This window comes from Pollicipes pollicipes, unplaced genomic scaffold (assembly GCF_011947565.3).
Source record: "Pollicipes pollicipes isolate AB1234 unplaced genomic scaffold, Ppol_2.1 Scaffold_2555;HRSCAF=2994_pilon_pilon_pilon, whole genome shotgun sequence".
NCBI lineage: Eukaryota > Metazoa > Arthropoda > Thecostraca > Pollicipedomorpha > Pollicipedidae > Pollicipes > Pollicipes pollicipes.
This window is the reverse complement of record NW_023596136.1, coordinates 38486579-38510528: the sequence shown is the minus strand read 5'-3', so window position 1 is coordinate 38510528 and position 23950 is coordinate 38486579. Positions and strand designations below refer to the sequence as shown.

Below are 23950 nucleotides of genomic sequence, written 5' to 3'. Positions count from 1 at the left end.
AGAGAGAGAGAGAGATAAGAGAGAGAGAGAAGAGAGAGAGAGATAGCTAGAGAGAGAGATGAGAGAGAGAGAGAGAGAGCGAGAGAGAGAGAGAGAGAGAGAGAGAGAGAGAGAGAGAGAGAGAGAGAGAGAGAGAGAGAGAGAGAGAGAATCATTTGCACTGGCTTAGAGATAGGCTGTTCCCATCTAACCGATATACATACCCGGAAAATATAGAGGCACGGACACATCATACTGATAGTTGACCATGTGCATACAATATTTGGAGGGATAGTGAGAAAGCTGGGGTATCATGAACGGGACGCCGGGTTCTCAAGTCGTGTCTGGTAGTAGATATCTGCAGGGATGGTAAAACCTGCAGACTTGGTGATAAGGTCGCCTACAAAAATGCATACGTTCACGGGACGCTTGGCGCTAAAAATGCTTTTTGCAGAACAATTTGGTGATGGCTACAACGAAACAATACAGGACACTGCACAGCCTAACATGTCTCCAAACGTAGTTAGTATGCCTCGATGGCAATACGTTTCGTCAAACAACACAAGCAAACCTTTTCGTAAAGACTCGTCACCGCACCCTACATCACTATGGCATCTTTTTTTGCTTCTTTCTGACCCGGCGACAAAAACATCTTATGATTTTTGGTTGGTCGCTCCACACACTGACCGATCGGCATTAAATCAGTGCATTTCCTATGGCTCGGCCGGTCAGCCCATTCACTACTTTTACCAGTCGACTCTCAGTGTCCCGAACTAGACAGTATGGGATACTGAAAAGATCTAAATATGCGGATTCATCTGGCCTTAAGGGGACGTTTTAATCGTTGCGATGCGACTGATATGACATGGGGGTGACTTCCAATGCACTGCGCCTTTGCAAGCGGCATTCGCATTGCGGTGCCATGAATACCTGCCCAGGTTTAATTTTTGGGCCTTGTTTATTTTACTGGCGGTGCCGCGATTCATCATTCTGTCCTCCGCGACGAGAGACATTGACAGTTAAGGGTATGTCGGGGAGACGATCCGATTAAGGTAGAAATTGGCCCGTGATCACCCAAACCACCTTTCAAGACACCAAAAAGGCTGTTGGCTCACTATAGCAGTCACAAGCGACCAGCCTTCTTCTCTTTAAAAAGAGCCGGGGGTTCGATGTTGAAGTCTGATGGCATACCTCATGACAGGAAATGACAGGGATGTAGGCTATAAGAAGGTAATGAAAGCTGAGGAATGATGTGTTTTAACAAATATAGACAATGAGGTAGCAGGGTACGGGTTCTACTGCCATTTTTATCGCGGAGCTACCAAAAAATGCGAATTTTTACCTTTTGCCAACAGTTCCACTTCAAAAAGGGGGAGGGTTTGCGGTATTGTGGTCTAACTATCCTGTGAGTTTAGTGAAAGATTGGCAATTGGTTGTCTCTGAGGACGATGTTGGCTATTTGCTGATGACATCACCCATGCTGTAACAAGAAAGGTCTGGAAGTGATTCATTCTGCAGTGCTCATTCATATATATCTTTTCTTGTACTTGTGAGCATGACATTCCATGGATAAGAATGTGGTGTTTTTCATTACTGTCTTTGCTAACATTGAATTGAAACATTGTACTGATGGAACCCTTAGCACAATCACTGCATACATTATTGCATAGGTTGGGAAAGCAGACAGCCTTCCTTATACGCAGCCTACATTGATCGAATAAATCTATATAGATAGGATAGTAGTAATAGTCGTATTCCTCAGAGAAGATGGCTTTGAGTTAAAGTTAGCTTTTTCTCATATCCTTTTGCAATCTTCAAGCTAGAAATGTTTAGCGGGCGGGGGGGGGGGGGGGAAGAAAGCAGCATTGAGGGAGCCAAACTCATAATGGAAAATTGGTAGAACCCTGGAAATTAATGTAAATTGACTCACTTGCATAATGCGTGGCAAGTACCACAGATGCACTCAGATCTGCATGCTGCTCAGCATGCAAAGGGCTTGCTGATTGAATTTCTGCCATTGTTTGGATGCTGGCAACGAAATGTGCCATTCTGTTGTAGCAACCAGTGTTTCCATGATCTGAAATGCAGATTTAGCACCAGCATATGTAAAATATATAAGTGAGGGTGGTAGCCAAGAATTTTACCCCTATCCTGATTCCCCGGCCCTCATAAGCCGGACTGTCAGATCTCCTGACGTTTGCAAACTAAGAAAGGTGGAGTCTCGCGGAAGGCATCTCGCGATTGGTTCAAAGTCTCCAGTCGTTAACTGACCCCACCAGGCTAAGGTCCAATTTTAAGTTCCAAGTTCCAAGGTCAGATGTGCGAGGCATCCGTGGTTGTGAGCGGCGCGGCACGTGACTCGTCTTCACGATGCGTTACATGCACGAATTACGGCACCTGGATTAAAGACATGTGATTGTGTTTGTCATGCATAGTGACGCTTGCAATGACAAACAGAAGAGGCTTGTTCAGTGAAAATTTGCAGTTGTGCAAAATTTGTTGCATGGCATACAAGAACATCGCGTGCCCTCCGTGTGGATGTTTTAACAATCTACCCTCAAGTTGTGGTGCCCAAATGCCCCATGTTGTTTGTGGCTCTATTTTGATACGGCATGAAGCTTTGGATTATGCTCCCTGCATAATCGCACACACATGTATCCGCACACATATCAATACGGGCAATGAAGCAGAGAAGGTGGGATAGCACGCGCCCACGCGGTTACCACACGAACATACGTTACTGCTGGTGAAACACACACACCCTTCCAAACAGAGGCTTGATGTCTGGTTAATGGTCTCCCAGGCGTCGTCCGTAACATTACATTTCATTTGGCAGGTGTTCCGGCCTTGAGGATGGTGAAGACCCATTTTCCCCGAAACGTAATCCGAGGTCATCCGGTAAACCTGACCTGTGACTACGACCCGGAGGGCGGTCGAATATACCAGGTCAAGTGGTACAAGGACGGCCAGGAGTTTTACAGCTACGCCCCGGGAAAGACGGACCGGATCTTCCACATACGCGGAGTCCATGTCAATGTGAGTATCGGTTGTTCAACACTTCTCATAAAAAGTGTGCTTAAGCTTTGTATTTTCGGTGTCTCATTACACGGTGTAGTGCGCTTAGAGTGTTAGATGCATTGCTGCCTAAGGAAGTGTTCACCACCTTTCCCGCCTCAGGTAACGTCTCGTCTGCCTCTCAACCATTTGATTTATGCGACACCCTTAATGTTTCATCACATCATGCACCGCGGCCACATGGACCCTTCCCCCACAGCTTCCTCTTCAGCTATCGCAGGCAGCACGAAGGCTGAGCTGATGCTCTTAGCTAAAACTAAGCTGATACACGGATGCACTCTCAGCTGAGAAGGAGCTGGCGCTCAGCGGAACGTGTTTTGGGCCTGACCCAGCCGTTCATTATCGACCTCCGAAGCGGTTTATACTGGCCTGTGTTGACAATGATAACCAATGATGGCGTATTTGCATCCCTCGGGAAGGCCGGATAAGAGCTGTCCGATAAAAAGCCAAGCCACTGCCGACCGGCGAGCTGATAAGTGATGTTTTGAAAGGTCGGAGGGTGTGTGCACACGTGAGTCCGTGTAAGTTTGTCATGCACGCGAGTTTCTGTCAGCAAATTGTAGCTCGTGTCGATTTGTGCTGATCAGTGTTAAAATATGGCGGCCGACGTGATAGTGTCCGCAAAAATGGGACACCACGGGATCGTGGAACAGGATCGTGAACCGCCTTTCATCATCAGCCGCCGGCCGCCAAAGAAGTCAAAGGTAAAAAAGAGCATGCCTGTCTCCCACAAAATGCATATGGTCTGACATATCTTAAGATGAACATGTTGCAGCCAGCAAAAGGAAGCCGGATAATAAATGTGCAGCAATTTCGTTTTTTGATGTTCAGGTACATTCTACCTAATTTAATCTTGTTTTGGGGTTTTTGTGCTTCTTGTTGCTGTTGCTGTGTTTCCTCCTTGTCATGCAAATAGCGTACGATAAAAGCAAGAAGTGGTTTCAAGGATTTCATATTATTTATGTCACTGAAAAAGTGGCAGAAAGGATCCCTTTTTCATGTGCACAACACCCCAATAGTATATTGAGGTCATTTGTTCCAGGCATCCGTATTATACAAAGAATTGTTGCAAATTAATGCGTTAGTTGCACGAGTCAAGATACCATGTAACCAGAGAATACTTGGCTTCTTTTTGATGGAACACCAAGCTCAATCTACTTGAAGAAAATTGCTTTAAAACAATCACCAAGTATACAGACTATGGTAAGGATGCCAGCAAGACGTCAAGTCTGAAGGTATCTTCAATCTTGCACCAATGCTTAGATCCTATGGCGAATTTAGGGCAATGCCTCACCTACCATGCTTAAATGTATAGCCTTTCACCAAATTTAGGCCAACCGGCGCATCCACAATATTTTTGAAGCTTGAGCACATAATTACTCCTCAAATTAGCATTCCTAGTTTAATTTAGGCCAAAAGAGATATTCCAACGGACGTCAACCATAGCTTGCACATTGGGCAATTACTGTACCACTAAAAATTTGAGTACAACATCTGAAATATTATGAATAGTAGTGGTCAAACCGGGTTTCACAGAAAACTTCCTTTAAAAGCCGAAAGCGTCTAATAACGCTGTAACTAATTTACCAGACGATATGAGCATCAGCTTTCACATCATTGCAACAGTGCGTGACACCAATGTAAGTCGGGTGATATGACAAGCTGTGCTATGGCTTACCTCGGCCCATTGCGAACAAAATAAGTATAGAACTGAAAAGCCTACTTTTCGCAATTTGGTAGCAAAACAGAACGTATTGATACCAATGGCGGCACGGCAAGAAGGATACGGAAGGAGCATTTGACCATCCCACTCTCACCACCCGCGGCAGGCAGGGGCAACGATATGTTTTGCGTTATCGCAGCTGTATGAGGCCCTTTTGCCCAACCTAAGGCTCCGTACATTTACATAACTTACTACAATTTAGTTAAAGGAAACCCTATAACTGAGCTAGAAGGAACCAACTTGGTCTCAGAAGGCCTTTTTCTGCATTAAGAAACCCGTCCTCTGGATCATTAGATCGTGTTTATAAATTCAGTAGCCCATGCCCTAGATCAAGAGGCCGTTTTGTGCTAAGAGACCGCTTTGCTGGCTCGGGAGGCATCGGTTTGAACAACTAGGAGAATGCCGTTATAGCACAGGAGGCTCCTTTCATGCATCACACGGCCTCAATTCCGCACCGGGATGTCTTGCTTTGGAGTAATGAGGCCCTTTGCTTGATTTCGGGACCCTTTGTGAATCACAGTAGCCCCGCTTTAGCTTTGAAGGCCCATCCATGCATCAGGCGGCATTGTGCACGCATAGGAGGCCCTGTTTCGGGACAGGAAGACCTTTGACTGGATCGAAAGGACCCCGGTATTATCCAAAAGATCTCTTTTTGGGATGTTTGAGTGTTCGGCATTTTTTGCATGGATGTTGACACATGGAACAGTTTGACAAGAAGCCGCGTGGCCGAAACGCTCTCCGCATTCGTGAAAATGACAGTATGCAAGAGACCCCGCTGTGAGGGGCTCCATTTTGTCCTGGACGCTGGATGAAGAACTCTGCCTCTCACTCAAAACACGGGGTGCCGTCCCTGATTGATGCAGATGTGAAGCTTCGTAAAAAGGACCGGAGAGGGGGGCAGACAATCAAATTCGGAAAATATTGAAGCACTTATATCGACGTAATGGGGAGGGTGATCCCAAGCAGGGAAGGACCCACCTCCCAAGAAGCGACAAAGTCGGGGCTGGCGATTTACACCGGTCGGGCCCCTGTACCTGTCAGGGGCACACAGTGCCCACCAGGGGGTTCTGTATTGGCAAGGGGGCCCGAGACCACCAAGGCCAGTGTTCAGTGAGGCCCGAGCAGGGCCCGGTGGCCACAGAAACTGACGATCAAGAGCCTGATTGGTTGGCACAAGTGCCTGGAGGGCTGGCTGTAAGCCACTTAAAGGATTCTGGCACGCAGGGCCATTACCCGAAATATCAAATAGAAAACGTCTTGCACCGATTGAGGACCCCTGAGACAATGCGGGCGTCTGTGTCGGCTAGAGATCACCAACAACGAGCAAATGTCGGTCCGAACCTGGGAGCCCATTTCCCAAGCAGGAGCCAGGTCGGGGCCCACGATTTACCTTGGTCTGGGTTCTTGAAGCAATGATCTGTGCTCTCGTGTTGGGCTGGGGGCCCACAATGCCAAACACGGGGTCATATGTTAGAAAGTGGTCATAGGTCAATTCCGTGACGGACTTCGCGGGGTGTCCTGTGATAACGACGGGCTTCGTGTAAACCAGGGGAACATTTGCTGGACAGGGACGGGGACGGCACCTCGAATGTTGGAGCCTCATGCTCTGGTCTGGGTCCTCTGACAAGAAAAGGAAACCTGTGAACTTCGCAGAGTTCACATAGAGATAACGGAAGTGCCCTGTGTCAGTCAGGGCCCCCAGTACCGCACAGTGGGACCTCCGGCCCAAATCCAGGCATGAGCCCGTTAACAACCAGGAGTCATATTCCCGCCTAACTGGCGTCTATGCGCCAATTATTGGATCACTTCCAGCGATCAAGGATCTGGCTGCGTCAGTGAGGGTTCCTGTGTCGATCCGGGGTCAACTCCGGGGTTCAGAAGGCCTCCTGTGTCAGGAGGGGGACCAGCGTGATACAACGTATCCTCAAGGGCCTTCGTATCGACCAGGGCACCCGCCCTTGTGTCGCCAAAATGCCAGCGGGAAGGCACCACGCGCTGGGCCGAAATGACCCTTCAACCCCGACAGAGAATGACAATTTGCCCCTAATGCTCTACCCAAGATAGCCCTTGCCAAAACAAAAGTAAGATGTCTTATTGGTGTTGAAAAGAGATAGTCGGAATTCGTTCAGAAATGAAAAAGGCGAGACCATGCATGCAGTGCGTACATTATCTTGCAGAAAAGACTAGTGAAACAAATTACATAAATAAGTTGTGGACCTGCGCACTCGCAATCTTAGCAGCAGGAACAGCGATGGCTGTTTGTACGCTTTTAGTAGAATCGATCGACGTTAGCCAGTAGATGGTATAAATTATTTACAGTTTGTTACGTTCAAAAACTGTTTTAAGAAAATAATATTACGATATCTTCTGACATCTGTTTTAGTATAGAGGACAAAACTAATAAAACGAAAAAGCTTGTCCCTCATTAACAAGTGGCTCATATCTGGTGATTTTTAGGAGACGATTTCACAATCAAGGGATTCTTCGTTAACCCCTTGCCCCCCCCCCCCTTACTGCCATCCCACGGCTCTGACTGCACCCTTGCGGGCGGGCATGTGCCCCTGAAAGGGATGCGAGCTCGTTGATGCGCTCAAGCCCACCGTCACAGCGCAGGTGGCGAAGATGTTGGCACGCGTCTCCAGTTCCTGCTGGAAGAAGTGGAGCTGCAGGCACTGGGGCTGCGCGCCTTTTACCGGCAACAGGCTGCCGATATGGTGGCACACGTTGTCAGGCACCGTGAATGTCGGGCTACAGCCCGGCTGATGCACCGCCTTGCAGACCATGGAAGCCACTGGGAGCGCACTGTTGTAGGCCCGAATGTTGGTGACGAAGTGCCAACATGCCGAAGTGCCGAAGCGTTGGTGAAGTGCGAGGTGCGAGCTGGCTGGAGTCGACCATGGAAAGTGGTGAAAACGACTCCAAAAATTCCTAACAAACGGGTGTCTCCCCGGATTTGGCTCACTTTTGGCTCCCGAAGTGGGGTTGGGGAGGGGGGGGGGGGCACAAATGGGGCGAGCCGCAGCTGAACAGAAAACTACACCACTGATCTAGACGTTTAATAAAATATATAACAGTGTCGTCAAAAATGACCAGTGTCATTCAGCTTGCCAGGGCTGACAAATCCGATATACGAATGGAGATGCTGTTTATTTGGTACCCATAACAACAGCATGGCAACCAGACCTAAGCGTGACAACGTCCGGTAGTCGTGCGACAGCCGGACGACAGTCGCATTGGGCCGTGCTGAGCCGTATTCAGTGGCATCTAGTCCTGTCGCAGCGCCCCCCCCCCCCCCGCGCCGCCGCATGAAAAACGCAGCGTGGGGCAGCACTAGGGTCGATTGAGGTGACGGCACCAGCATCGCCATCATCAGCGCGCCGCGTGATCCACTGAACGGCGTCGACCAAGAGGTCCGGCTCCGAACAGCACGGCCGGTAAGCAGGCTGAGAAAGAGTCGGAAGATTACAGGCGACAAGATGGCGAGGCAGCCTGGTAGCGCAACCTTTCCCGATTCTCTGATAGCACCGTCGCGATGGAAATTAGTAAATATTTTGGAAATTCGCGACATTCGGACTTATCAGAGACGCAAAAAAAAACAGGTCAGCTGCCAGAGAGAAGGTAAACATAGCACACAGCGTAAACGTTGATCAAGTGTAGGTAGGACGTGGGTCCCAGGAACGAGAACACCTTGACTGATCCCATTTAGCAGCATATTATGGTGCCCCATGGCCGAAGATAGCAAAGTTTCCGCAACTAAGAGATCAGAAAGGGCTGCGGGGCACTGCCGTGAACTCCATGCAGTGACACATTCTGGGCTCGGTGGAGGGCGCGGTGGGGGGGGGGGGGGGGGGGGGGGGGGGGGGAGGGCTACCAGCTCGGCATCGACGCACGGACCGGCCGGCGCAGTGTCGATCAAAGTCGCCCGCCTGTTTCGGTGGCATTTCCTCAACCGCGCCACGTCCCTATGAGGGACGAAGCGCGAAGTCACCAACATCTTACCATAAACCATTCCGATCAGTTGGCATGTGGGCTCAGACGAAGTCCCATTTATGTGTCACAAGCAATCCCCCGACACGGTTGGGTGAGCATCGATAATGGGTCTGACAGCGTCCGCACCACAACTACGACACCCCATGCGTGTCAGCACAATAACTACGACACTCCTGGCGTGTTCGCAACATAACTACGACACTCTTGACATGTCCGCACCATAACTACAACGCTCCTGGCACGTACCGTCACGTTCCTGCCTGAGCTCCGGCAGTACTGGACAGTCCTCTAGCCCGGGACAGCGCGCGTGCGACGAGACGTTACTATTTTGGTAGAGTAATGCACGTTCACAACGTTCCACCAGTCGTTCAGACGTAACTAGGCCGGGCTCCGACGGAGAGAGAGAGAGAGAGAGAGAGAGAGAGAGAGAGAGAGAGAGAGAGAGAGGAGAGAGAGAGAGAGAGAGAGAGAGAGAGAGAGAGAGAGAGAGAGAGAGAGAGAGAGAGAGAGAGAGAGAGAGAGAGAGAGAGAGAGAGAGAGAGGAGAGAGAGAGAGAGAGAGAGAGAGAGAGAGAGAGAAGAGAGAAGAGAGAGAGAGAGAGAGAGAGAGAGAGAGAGAGAGAGAGAGAGAGAGAGAGAGAGAGAGAGAGAGAGAGAGAGAGAGAGGAGAGAGAGAGAGAGAGAGAGAGAGAGAGAGAGAGAGAGAGAGAGAGAGAGAGAGAGAGAGAGAGAGAGAGAGAGAGAGAGAGAGAGAGAGAGAGAGAGAGAGAGAGAGAGAGAGAGAGAGAGAGAGAGAGAGAGAGAGAGAGAGAGAGAGAGAGAGAGAGAGAGAGAGAGAGAGAGAGAGAGAGAGAGGAGAGAGAGAGAGAGAGAGAGAGAGAGAGAGAGAGAGAGAGAGAGAGAGAGAGAGAGAGAGAGAGAGAGAGAGAGAGAGAGAGAGAGAGAGAGAGACGGTTTACACACAGAGAGAGAGGGTGTTACACCGAATCACGGTGTCGGAGATGGCGTTAAGCGTCGCGGCTCATGCAATGCCACCGTTGCTGTACGCAGTGTTCGGCACGGATATCGCGCCGTTGCAATCGTCCGACAATGTGCATGTATATATATATATATATATATATATATATATATATCTCTCTCTCTCTCTCTCTCTCTCTCTCTCTCTCTCTCTCTCTTTCTCTCTCTCTCTCCCTCTCTCTCTCTCTCTCTCTCTCTCTCTCTCTCTCTCTCTCTCTCTCTCTCTCTCTCTCTCTCTCTCTCTCTCTCTGTATATAACCGCCATCAAAAGTGCTCAAAGGAGAGGAGAAAGCTTCCTAACGCTTCAACAGCGTAGGTCTGGATTTTCTGTGAAACCTAAATCACGCCTTATCAGACGCCGCGTTCCTCTTCGTCGCATCTCTTCCGAAGTCTGCACATCCAGCCTGTGACGCATGGCCATGCGTTAATTGCAGTTGGAGCGGTCCGCCGGCAAGAGCGTGCAGATCGAGAATGTCGACCTGGACACCGAGGGCCGGTACGTGTGCGAGGTCACCGTCGACGAGTCGTTCGACACCGTCCTCGGGACAGGCGACGTCAGAGTCGTGGGTAAGTTCGCTGAATGGTGCGGGTGAGCTTACGTGAGAATCTGAAGGGGACGTCCGGGAGATTGTCGGTGGGTGACGCATAACTTCAGTGATTGCACTAGAGGGCAGGTGGAGAAGGTCAGGGGACGGCGCACATGCTCGAGTTGCAGAGTGCTGTGTAATGCATGACGCATGTGTGGAACAGTGAAAAAGTTCCATGCGTTATTGCAGTTTTTCATGAACAGACAATCTAATTGAATGAAACAAACTATACTATATTAGGTCGTAATACAATACAAAATGATATACTATAGTACATAACTAGCAGACCCTATGACGTAAAAAGTGTTACGTGATATAAATATTGTATGATGCAATTTAACGAGGTGTAATATAAGGCAAACGCAAGGTGATAAAATATGAAATCATAATCTGGAAAACTATTTCACGTGCCAAGCATGTGTTTCATTCCGCTTCGCCAAAGAGTACATCTTACGTTTAACCGTGCCTCCGTCCCCGAAAACCTATCCGCTCCGGCTGAATGGTCGCATCCTGATTGAAATGGCGGCAGCTCGCGCATCCTACTACTTCGTCCACGATAACTTATGTGTTTCACACCTGATAAGGATGACAGTGATACTGGAGATACGCGGGGGTGGCGAAGCTCAGTTGGGATATCGCCTTTGACCATTCACTTATGACCACGTACAGTGACGTGGGTCGGGTTCATTATTTGCTATTTCGGTTTTAAGAGGCTGATGGGCCCGAGGCATACCTACAAGTCACTCCCAACTACAAATAAGTGGTGGTGAAAAACCTTGATGCGGGGTAAGGAAAAGCTTTTCAGGTTATAGGGTTACGGACAAAAGAAACTGTTTCTTCTTTGAACATATTGAGGCGAGCATCAGATATGATGGAAAGGCTCACCTTAGCTATCTGTATGCTTCAAAAGGGAGTTTTTCATATCAACATGGAGTTTTGCACCGAGACAGCCATTTTGATGATCATGCAACGCAATACTTAAACCCCCTGGTGCCTCAGTTTGACGCACGCTCACTTGTGGTGACTTTCGTGCCAACTATTTCATGGTCATCAAAGGCGAGCATTACATCCGATTTCTCTATTGTTTCTCTTTTATTCGCCTAGGTCAAGGCAGATAGTATCGCCGAAGCATTCACGTCCAACGTATATCAGCACGATTTCTGGCATCAACGGGCTTCCGTTGGCCCTCAGCCAACGCAACGCGTTTGGTGCAAGGTTCAAAGACGGATAACGTTTTGTGCTATTACAGTTCAAGAATCTGCGCTGTGGTTCAAATTATGACGACAATATGACTGGAAAAAAATCATAACCAACCAAGTGAATGCAAGTACACAACAAAAAATAACGGACAAATATGCAAGAACCCCCCAAGAACGGGCAAAAACACGAGCACATTACGGTATTCCGTTCCGCAAACACGCTCCACGGCAAGCTGAAGTACTATAAGTGAGTCAGCTCGTCCGTTACACTGCCAATTTGCACACGGCCAGTCTGACAGCGACTCCGACGTTATTAAGACGTTGCATGACGTAATTAACCGATGACGCATTTGCAACATCTTTGCTTATAGTGAAACCTGGTTGTCTAGACCAGACTTCAGCACTGAAAAGCAAACGGCTGTCGAAAGTGAGCCCACTTTATCATGTCTGATGTTTGCCTTAATCCGCGTCCGGCCGGGGACAATCGCGCCCGGCTGGGAAGAGAAGTTGACTTTTCCCTGGGATCTCCAACTTTCCGACGCCAAATAACAAAAACAAAGATAGTTTTTAAAGGGTTCGTCAACTCATGAAGAATGCACATCAAATTTTTGACTTGAGATTTGCGGTCATCAGAGATCGCGAAAGGTCAGCAAAGTCGTTCCCATAGATGCAGTTAAAAACTGTGTTTACACGCCAGGACAGATATTGAGGGCGCATAAATAAGCGTTAGGACTGTGAGAACTAAATTACGACCATTTCCTGTTCACCTCAGTGGTCAGGTCCGATCAGGCTACCGTTCAAAATTGGTCTGCCAGTGGCCTACAACAGTCATACTTTCTGCACCGTGCTTCTGACAAAATTTATTTTATAAGGTGCGGCTGTGGTATAGACGGATGTCAGACAAAAACGCCATGCTATGATGACCCAAAGGTCATTTGAGGTCAGCTTAGGTCGTAATTCTCAATCATCCAAACGAAGCTAACAGGATCTATGTGACGAGTACGATACTTGTCTGCGGTCAGAGCTAGTTTATTGTACAGCACAGATAAGTCGGTGAATGAAGTTTGCATCACCAGCTTTACCAGCACGATGCGGAGGTGGTAGCACCCGTCTCGCGCGTTCATCTAGCCTATCCGCTGCTGGTTTACATAGGTCATTGACGTTGGATGACCTCGTCTAACCTTGCATGCACTGACGTGACCTATTGTGTCGTCATTATGCCTTAGAATGATATAACAACATGTTCCAGTGGAGGAGTCTAATTCTACGTCGAAAGTTACCTGCTAAAACGGCCTATGCTGAGCGCAGCATGTGTTTTTCAGAAAGTGTGCTCATGTACTCTGTGATGATACTTGGTTGTGCATGCAAGCTAGCAATCTGTTCCTTATATGTAGGCACCGAGACCACACAAACATACATTCAACCTTACGCTATGCGGAAAAATTAAAAGTAGAATGAATCCCCCGACCTCAGGTCACTGACTTCGCCTTTTCCAAAAAAAAATGAAATGCACAAACTTTATGTACCATCATCATCTATTACTATAACAAATTTGAACAAGGGCAAATGCCCTGCAACAACGCTATGTGTGGTTAGATTTTTAGTGGTTGACCGCTTTGACCTGACTTGGGTCACTGATTTTGATAGATCAAAATAATTAAGCATGCACAACATATGACAAATTGATAGATGAACAGGTACTGCAAGTTTCGTGCAGCTGCCAGCGCTCGATTTTGACCTGTGGTGGAAAAAGCATAAGAAAAGTACATTCCCTCTAACGTACAAACGCAAAATACACTTTCGCTGTTTCATCAATCTTCCCAATATGTTATTGTTCACGTGCGTCATGAAACGCTTTTATGACATGATGGTCACTACCAGACTAGCCGTGTCGGAGTTGCCACTGTAGCGGAAGGCGTGATTCGCGTATGGTACATTTATGCGCCGCAAGGTGGCGATGGTGGCCTCACCCTGTAAACTATCCTTCTAGCCTTACGTGCGAGTGCTTTGTCTTTGTTCGTGGCGTTCTTGCATACTTTTTTCGTGTGGGCATGGTTCTGTTGTATTTTTTTAGGTTGCATTTTTGCAGTATTTTGTATATATGTTTTCATATTTCTCATCTTACATTTATTTTTCTTACGACCGCTTTTTGGATTACGGTATTTATATATTTATATTTTATATATTTATATATTTCTATTCATATTATTGGATCACGGTACTTAGTATGATTCTTAGCGATATGTCTGCCACAACTAGCAGTCGCCCAAATACCTGCGTTATTGATCACGAAACGCGGTGACAATGGATCTTGACCGAAACATGTCAATGGCAGCTCAATCTGATCGCTAGGCAATGATCTTCTGCCGTTGGGACACTTGATATCGACTCGCGGCACACACAAATATTTCGGTGGTCGTGTTTTTTATTGACTATGATGACAACACAGCCAATAAAGTGAGTATGTGTCCAAGACATTTCTATGGCGTTATGTATTTCTAGGTGGCTTTCAAACAGGCTACGCGAAATACGCTGCAGAAGCACAGATCGCCCGTTAAGCTCATAAACCAGAGGGTTTGAAGTCTTAAAGGGGGCATGGCTGTGAACTGCAGGTAATGATCTTGAAATGGCTAGCTCAGTTCAAAACCCTTTATAAATTTGGAATAGTCCCTTAAAGTGATACGTGTTCATACACATAAAATGCCTACCTTTCATATACCAGTGAATACTGAGTAAACGAAGGCACCAAGCCATCATTGGTAAATATTATGAGAACCCTGAAGGAAATACTCATGGCGATGAGTGAACGATATTACATAAAAACGTCGTTGCAAAAAAGGCGTGCAGAAGACAAAAGGAGGCAGACAGAAAAATGCACAAAATAATCATTGCTTAGCTTATGTACCCAATCATCATGCACACGCCAATAGTATGCATAGGATTAAATACACAAGTAACCGACAGAACCATTCAGTTAATTACGAACATTCCGGTCCACAGCCATCTCCCATGGTATGCGACAACACGCCAGACTCCGGCGGCACGTGGTGGGGTCTTTGGGCGAACAGAATGGTTGGGCGTTTGGAACGATCTGGTTGACATGGAATGGCCAGCTGTCAGCTGACCATAGAGCTCAACCTAGGCCCGATGCGACCATGCTGCAGGATTGTGCAGCAGGTAAAGCTCTCAGTGAGCTAGAAGCGCTTTTGAGCTTGGGTGTGGAGTGAAAAATGTAACCGAAAAAGACCGTACAGGAGTTGAAAACTCAGTTAGAAAGTTGTGACATATGAACGAGTGACAGATGCCCAGGCTAACACAGGCATGGCTTTTAATTTGACGTAAAATAATTCTTATGAACATGACCAACATAAGATATAGACTAAACAGGGCCAAAAATATTTTTGTTTTCACGCATACTAGGTCATTATGCTGGCATATGAAAGGACAGTAACCTCGTAATAGTGTTATGAGCACCAATAAGTTTTTAACACTAATGTTTTGATGCTATGGTTTGCCCTTTCCTTCCAAAAGATTTTAAAAAAAAACACAAAACACGTTCCTGACTCCTCTTATGTTCCCTTCCCTTTCAGGGTCAAAAATCTACCCGAGACTGCGCCACTGATCCCGTTCAATTCCCCGCAAAAGACAGCCCTGCCCATCCATCCATTGTCATTGAAGTCCTGTCATTGCGAACGCAGATTGAACTAAGCCAGGGACCTGTTCCTGACAGCTGCATCGAGCTATAAGCTTAGCGTCTTGCGATCATACCTGACCAGCTGTCGAATTGATATAGTTGTTGAGCGTAAACAAGTCATCCGTGTAACGGTTTCGCACCGTGCGTGATAGGTGGAGCCTAGTGCTCCTGGTGCGTCAGCCTCATCGTGTAGGTACGTCCGCCAGAAGCATCTGTCAGTGGCCTGTATCGAACTTGTGTTGTATGCTTATGTGGCATATGCAAACAGGGCAGTGTGGCATCGAGTAAAGACGTTCAATGTTATCTGGTAGAAAAACGCGATGTATTGAACCATTCAATGCTGGTGATTTGTGCATTTCTTTGAGCACGCGATTAAAACTCTTGCACGCCTGTCGGGCGAAGAGTGAAGTACTTGGGGATTCGTCCAGTATGCATGCAAACCTTACTTTGTTAATGTTCTGAACCCACAGTCACCTGTGCAAACTATTCAGAGCAAATTCATAAAACACATGTGTGACATTATCACGCATCCGGGCATCAAACTGAACACTGTCGTAGAACGCCGTTTTGCCGCCCAGGTCTGTTGAGCGCTCGGATGTCTCCCAGTCTCGTGCCTCGAACACATGCTGACCTGTGTTTCTGATGCTGCATCGCCAGAACCGCCACTGGCAGGCCCCGTGATCGCTGGTGAGCACCGTCATACCATGGAGGAGGGTGATCATGTCCGGCTCAACTGCACGTCGTTCAGGTCACGTCCCGCTGCCACGCTGACCTGGTACATCAACGGAGCCAGGGTAAGGGCGTGATACATCATCCGGCATGTGAGCGAAGCCAGGCTGAGCATATGGTAGATGACTTGGTGTATGAACGAAGGGCTGTGTGTTGGTAAATTACCCAGCCCAATTATGGAAGGGACCGATGTGCCCATACAGTATGATGTTGTGCCTGAAAGGAACAAAACAGGTACGGGTAAAGAACTGGAGATGCTACTGCATTGATCATCAATATTTTGTTTTCCGTAATACCCAATGCTGATAGTCAGCTTGGTCCGGAATGAAGGCAATAAAGAAAACAAGATTTGTCTTTACCTTTGTCTTTGCCTTTGCCAGGTCTGCGTTAATGGTTAACGTGGGTCGCCGGCTGCGTTAATGGTGAAGGTGGTTAATTTTTATGGCTACAGTGGTTGGTAAACCATGGGTAGTAAAATATTTTCATAAGTGCCCGCTGCAGTTGTAAACATCCGTGGATCAACGAGCGACCCGTCAGATCCCGTGAGCATCAACTATCCGAAATATCTATTGGAGGGTATGATACGGATACAGCGACACCCCCCTAGCTATCATGCCAAACAACATTGGGTGACGGAGAATGGACCCATGCATTGATCATTGCGTAGGCTGTCGAGCTGTACTTATCTTTGGTGGTCAGTTTGTACTCGCTGAGGCAAGTCTGGACCATTGATGTTATCTGTGCTTTGTTGGTAAAAATGCGTGTTATTTATGTTACGCTCATAACAAAAAAAGGCCAATTTTTAAAAAATCAAGTAGGAATAATTCGCTCATACGTCAAGGTCATAAGTCCTCCACAAATACACGTGGCAGGTGGTACATTGCAAATTTAATAAAAAGAAAACTTAAATGAGTTATAGACGAGTGGTCTGATTCAGGCTGTTTTTAATTAAACAATGGGTTGCACACCAAACAATTGGCCTACCCTGGTGGGTTTACATATAACTGTCACGTAACATCACATGCGATGTATTACGCCCACAGCAACATTACACTTAATACGCACCTGTTCGTTAGTTCTGTTTTAGTATTACATTTTGACAATTTTGGAAGTGGTTACACTTTTGTCCTTCTCGAGACCCCTTTTTAGCGCTAGCGCTTTTTGGACTGGCACCAAATTGGGCCCAGCCATATCCCACAGGAACCTTATTATGAAAAGGACAAAAAATAAGACACATAGGGGCGACACACGGCGTTTTTTGCCAGACTTATGAATATAAACCTGTTAACTTTACTCGGCAAATGCTTTCGTCTCGTCATCGTGTCGCTATTCTTCAGTTTACGTTTGTGTTTGTAGTTCTATGGGACCAGATCATAAAGTGCTGCGAACATAAAACGACGTATAGGGGTAAGATGACGGAACAAAAATCACTCACGTAATGAGAGTTACCAGTAAAAAGCAGCTTTACCTTTCAAACATACATATATACGCTACAAGCCAACAACTTACTCACGAACCTGTCACGTTTGTCGACACACAGCTGTTAGGTCATTGGTATTGATACTCAAAAGATGGACGTCACCCCTTTTTCACTACTGCAAAGGGAAGCTATTTCATCGACCTTTTCAGAAAATAAGAGACTCCACCTAGACGTTGGGTCTAATCCAAAAGATGCCATTTGAAATATACTTAATACCAGGGTGCACAACCGGAATATTGCCCATTTAAATATATGGAGGCGAGCATCGGATCTGATGGAAATAGTTTGCTAGTAACTACTGTGTGTTTTTAATGGCAAAAATTGTTCTAGACAAATGCATTTGTTATTAAAAAATACGGTCCTCAATGTGTCACCATTTGATTATGTCATAGGGAGTTTTATGGCGTCAGAGTCCCTGTCAGACCGGGCGTGTCAGAATTGTCACTAGCGGACGGGTTGACTCACTTGTAGTACTTGCATTTGCCGATAGATGGTTTCTTAACGTGCGCTCAGGCAGGAGGGGTCCATCCCACCCAAACGACTTGCCAGAATATTATCCGAACAGCACGGCTTAGTCGCTCCAAACTTTGCATAGCTTTAGACGATTGAATAGCGGATCTTTTGGCTTAGCACAAATGAGGTGTACGTTGTAATGTCGCTGACCTTGCGTGTGCCCGCAGTGGATGGTCGTAATGACACTGATTCCGAAACGAGTCCGTAATGATCTAGCATCGTATTTGCCATGTTGGCCAGGCGGTGGATACTTAGGCAGGGGTGACTAAATATGTGAAGTGATGTGTTAGGATACACAGTTAACTACGATGACGGTACAGATATAGCTGAACGCCTTTGCCGAACATTTTGTGCAGCCGCCTATGGACGCATGGTCTTCGTGTGCTGAAAGCAAACAAATTTCTGCTGAAAAAGAGAACAAGATTACGCAAGCAAGATTCTTCGTCACATCAACTAGCCAGATTGGTCCAAGCTGAAATCGGCAGCGCCGCACGAAGCCCGCCCATCAGAGACGAGTTGTCCGTCAGCGATGGGATCATCTGACGCGAAGAGAGGCGTGCCATTCCGCGCAATCTCCGGGCGAGAAGTAAGAGGCGGTAAAACGCCACCCACATGTGACGTCACTCTCACAATGTGACGTCTACATGTCACGCCCTCACAAGCAGCAGAAAGAACCGCTGCTGCAGTATCACATTCCGGAGAGACGAGACCGTAGCAGGTGAAGGCATCTGACGTCCTCACCTACCAGATACAGGACTGCTTGTACAGTTTAGACTACCAATACAGCTATTTCGAGACTGACAAGCTGCCCGGAAAGACAGCACGTGACGTCATCGCCGTCCCTCGCAGGCACTTCCCGATATGCATTTCGGAAAATTTTCTCTGACAACAACACTTTTGGGGCTGTTGAGTTCCAGGGGTTCGCGAAGAAGCTCCCTTTGAGCAGCGTGACATTATCATCGAAATACCCTCCAGCCAACGGGAAGCCCGAGAGCTCCGTGACGACTGCCGATCGTTTCCAGAAACGGGCTCACGAGTCAAGGACCCATGCGAATCTTGCTCTGGTGGATTGGCGGAATATGTTGCTGGAGGGCAGAAGTGCGTCACCGGCTCAATTTTGATGTTCGGGTAGCAGATAAGCACGCTCCTGTCAGCTGCCCTCTGTCAACAGAAGTCGTCTGGTCCAACGGCTGCGTGAACGTGGGGTGCACTGGATTGCACAAGTGTTAAGCGGGCTCAGATGTGCACTCGCGGAGACAGCTGATAGATAGCTGGATAGATAGATGGCTGATAAATAGATAGAATAGATAGGGATAGATAGGCCTTTACCAGAACTCAAAGTAGAAGTAACGTTGGGGTGCAGACCGACCGTGGTCTGCGGGCAAGGCGCCGCCTGCAGGCTCGAACAGCTGCTTCCCGAGTCTCCCTCGTCTTTCCTGAGCACAACTCTCAGATGAGACGGAATCCGAGGTAGCTGCGGAAAACAGTCGATCCGTTCCGAGCCAACACGGAGTCCTGCAGTCCGGTGACTCCGAGAGCAGCTGACGCCACCGCCGGGACTTCGCCTCCACAACCTAACGACGCGGGCGAGCTGAAGCTGACTGCCTCGCGCGGGATGTCCCTTGACAGCACTCCGGCGGATGAATCACCGTCGCACACCCTACAGTCTCGAGCGTTTTGCGATGTTCGCCGTATCTGAGGGATTTGGTTTGAAAAGAGTGTTTCACATTTATATGGGATTTTGAACTGAAATGGCCACGTAGAAGACCTTTCGGTGCAGTTCACAGCCTTGCCGTCCTTAAAACGTGGACCCCCCCCCCCCTTTTCTGAGCTACGCGCCCGCGAAAATGGGGAGATTACTTCGGGAAGAGTATCTCCAAGAGTATCACTTTGGCATTCACGTCATAATAACGGCACTTAACCCCCGTTATTTCATACGCCATGCGGCGATCAAGGCGGATAAAAAATAATTGTCGAGTCGTTGAAATCTGGCGTTCGTGAATACGATTTCCAGATAAAAAAGGCCGTCAATTGGTTTTCAGTCAGCGCTGTGCAAGGTACGATGACGCAATGAAAAAGTGGCGTATCGAGGAGCGTATTTACCAGGCAGAGGAATGGTGGTGCCTGGAACAGTCTTTTTTACTTAAAAGTATACCAATAGTTATAAGTGAGCTTCTTCCATCATACCTGATGCCTGCTTCAATATCTTCAAATGTGAAACATCACCGTTAAAGTGGAGAAGCGCAAGCGTGACGGGATGACACTGCGTTGGCGCAACACAAAGTTAAGTTGATAGTTGCGAACTGTACGAAATATGGTAATATTGCTGAGGTCATTGTATGTTATTGACCGGCTATTTGTGTGAAAACGAAAATTGCATGACTCACTCCTGCCCTAATAATCGTTGAGGAAGTCAGTAAATGCACTGGGGTCTTTACCAAGGCATGCGTAAAGGAAACATTGCTCTCTTCATCTTCCAATGCATTGCTCCGACATCTCAGTTTTGTGCTATCGTTGACAAACTCTGGACATGAGGAGACCTAACTCTCTTTTTAAAATTTTTCATCTGCATATCAAAGGAAAGTCATGGAAAGACGAACTCACGGAAACGCACACTTGAGAGCCAACGTGTTGTTATGGCGCGAATACCGACGTTTGTTGATGACAAACATTGTCATTGGTTCACACAACCGCGGCCATCGTGTGATGGTTAGTGCCACTTATTGTCAGGTAGTGCCCACGTTATAATGGATGGAGAGAGGGGTACAGGAACAGAAGGATGCACTTCAAAACCACATTGCATGGCCTCGTGGACCTTCGGGCATTTACAGCGATGTGTATCAGTCAAACGGCAGTAATCTTTCTTTCCCACAGTGTGACAACGTGTCCTTGCGGAGCTACCCGGAGACGCTGGCGGCGGACGGACTGCATACAGCCACCCTGGGGCTCGACTTCCGGTTGCGGCAGGCCCACTTCAGCCTCTCCGGCCAGGTCGTCCTCAAGTGCACGGCCGAGATCGAGTCGGTCTCCTACCAGAGCGAGGACGTCCGCATCTCCAGCATGACGCTGGCAAGACGAGCTCAGCCGAACGCAGGTAACTCGAACCACGAGCATGCTTCGAACGGTGAAGCGGTATGCTTCACGGTGCTTCAGGGCCAACGATTGCTTGTGATTGCATGCGGCCCGCTTTAAGACCCTGTTTCAAAGCAAACGGGAAATGTGAGCAACACTGGAACTGTAAGGGTACAACGGACAAAGCGTTAAACTGAAACCACGGTGCATCGGATCTGAGACGTACATTTGGGTGATAATAATGAATATACCTTTGCCGACTGCTTATACAGAGCTGGCTATGAGGCCTGTTCAATAAGCTTGGTTGAAATCATCAAGGGGCTCAGCGCCCCTTCACTGAGACCCACTTAAATTACTAAGTCAACTGAAATTATTCGTGTTAACGAGGATACTTTTTACCTTCTGCCCCCTTCGAAAACAATGTAGCGTCTGTCCAATAGTGTTGTGTCAGCGAATGTATGCATTCGATGTTTGCAGTCGTTCAACAACTCACCGTCAAAGCGCGATGTTGTCATTGCGGGCAGAGTGGAAATCCCCGACCCGTTACGCTGCTCTTCAAATGCAGTTTGCAACCACACCACGCTTTACACGTCTCAACCAATCCAATATGGCAGCTCCCGTTCACGGGACCACCGAGGCGCTCCAATCCTTTGCGCTGCCAGATGGCTTTGGCGCATCGGCTGAGATATTGCGCGACGCCAATACTCGCACGGCGTCTGGATGGCCTCATTTGTCAGAGACAGACACGCTATATCCAGTGCCAGTTTCAGCGCCTGGACTGTTCGTCAGTCTGCGCCGTCTCGACGCTGTCTTGGCGGCGGTCGGCAGCTGTACAGTGCATGTGATGCATTAACCGCCGCTCCCGGGCGCCGCCGCCCGCCAGCGTTATTGTCCCGCCTGGTGACGACGGCTGCAGGCTGATGACCACTGTGCCGCGATTGAGGGAAACGGCGCGGTTTGTCACGTGTTGCGCAGAGCCGTCCAAGGATGAAACAGCCTAATGCGAACAGCAGATTTGTTGATACAGATGCTAATGCTCTGGCGATGCGCTGCTGAGCTGCTCTAAACGATGACTCGATGACTTTGGAAGGCGCCGTGTCCGAAGCATCTTCACTTGGCGTCTCGCAGCTTGTGATATACCCTTATAGCCGTCTATGGTCATGATGCTGTTACAAACTAGATTTGAGGGGCTCTGAAATCACGTTGCCGCGATAGTTACGTTCCCGTTCAGATGCAGTGCACAGCCACCGCACGACGCACACATCTCGCACAACCTAGTACGAGGATTGCTATTCGCGGCACGGACAAATCGTTCTTTGTTATTCCGTGCGATTGAACATCATATTTGCTCTCGTCCGACATCATCCCCCCCCCCACGTTCATGTAGCCATGAACTACTTATTCGTTTATTGTTATTTATTATTCCGTGCGAAATCACATCATGTTTGCTATCGTCCGATATCATTCCCTCCCACGTTCATGTAGTCATGAACTCCGCCCCGCTCTGTGATGCCCACTTCCCTGTTTAACAGCCCCCCCCCCCCCCCTCCATACTGTTTCGTGATCGTGGCCGCTTACACTTCGTCATCGGGCGTTGCAGGACATCGCTTCGTGCCGACCAGGTCGATGGCTGCACTGACGGGCGTACTGCTCGTCGTCCGGTGTGCTCACGCGGCGTAGAGTGCCCGGCTCTCAGACTTGACCGTCTTCACGGGGTGGAGGGCCCCATGTGCCATACTGTCATCCTGTCACAAAGCCGTCGACCCATGGCTTAGCTGATGGAAATCACGCGGCAGCACTGACGTGCTGATACCGTACTGTCCTTAACTGTTCGAAATGTGACGACTGACGTCATTCAGACATCATACTCAAGTCAGGAGGCTGGTAAGATAAAGGGTCGTGGAGGTAACGGTATGAACACAGTTGTACATAATCGGGCATTCCCAGTGCACGAGACGTCTGCTGATAAACATGTGCGCGAGAGATTTTACTGTGATAACTGTTGAACAATACTTGTGCCGTGATTAAGTGTTGTAAATATTTGTGCCGTAATGAAAAGCTTCCAGCTTATCCGGGTGGTTACCACAATAACGGCTCAACGACGATAATTCCAGAAGTTATGTTGCATGAGATGTGTATTGTATCTGTGTGTGATGTGTTCTTTGTTCATTTCTGTGCAAGCGGCATGGCAAGGGTACTTAATAAATTGTTATACGGGCGAAGGATTTCAGTTCCCTTAAGCTGTTCTGCCACGGTCCGCCACAGTAGGTAATGCAAATCGTGGTTTGTTATCTTTCTTATATCTTCCCCACAGCCGCCTCCGTGGTCTTGGGGAAAGGTGGTGGACTCGTAATCCAGCGGCACTGGGTACGAGTCCTAGAGCGGGCGAATGGTTTTGCCCGACTGAAGTGGAAAGGTCAGCTGGTAACTGGCCAACGAGGGTCAATCCAGGCCGGGGCGGCCGCGCCGCAGCATTGTGCGGCACGAAACCTCCGCATTCCTGTCTAGCAAAAGGGCGGATACAAAATCATCCGCTGAACTGGACATCGCGACTTGGGTGGCGGGTTCTGGGTACATGCAACAAGCTATGTTAGCAGATACTCTGAACCCGAAGCCACCCATGCAAACCATTCGGAGCAAATCTACATACAAAAATCAAGAAATTACATCAAGACAGGGGAGGCGTGGTAGGCCGACGCGCAGCAATGAGAGGCACAGGATACCGACCTCAAAATGGAAGTGTTTACAATAGGTGAAGACGATGCGGACTCCAATACTGTATAATCGTACCACATTCCTATTCTATCGTGCAAAGGCATCACCCGATAGGTTTATATTTGGCGATTTTGGGTGTTCGATGCCACTTGATTCGCCTTCTCAAGCTAAATTCAAT

At 48.1% G+C, this 23950-nt stretch overlaps 1 protein-coding gene across 1 annotated transcript in view; it reads left to right on the top strand.

Annotated features, from left to right (window-relative positions):
- LOC119107056 (cell adhesion molecule 1) overlaps positions 1 to 23271 on the top strand; it is a 52230-nt gene extending 28959 nt beyond the window's left edge. The window contains exons 2-6 of the mRNA XM_037230414.1: positions 2816 to 3015; positions 10218 to 10350; positions 15921 to 16057; positions 20860 to 21079; positions 22658 to 23271. Of these exons, the coding sequence (XP_037086309.1) occupies positions 2816 to 3015; positions 10218 to 10350; positions 15921 to 16057; positions 20860 to 21079; positions 22658 to 22737 (770 nt within the window). The 3' untranslated portion in view covers positions 22738 to 23271. The remainder of the gene's footprint in view (positions 1 to 2815; positions 3016 to 10217; positions 10351 to 15920; positions 16058 to 20859; positions 21080 to 22657) is intronic.
- The last annotated feature ends 679 nt before the right edge of the window (positions 23272 to 23950 follow it).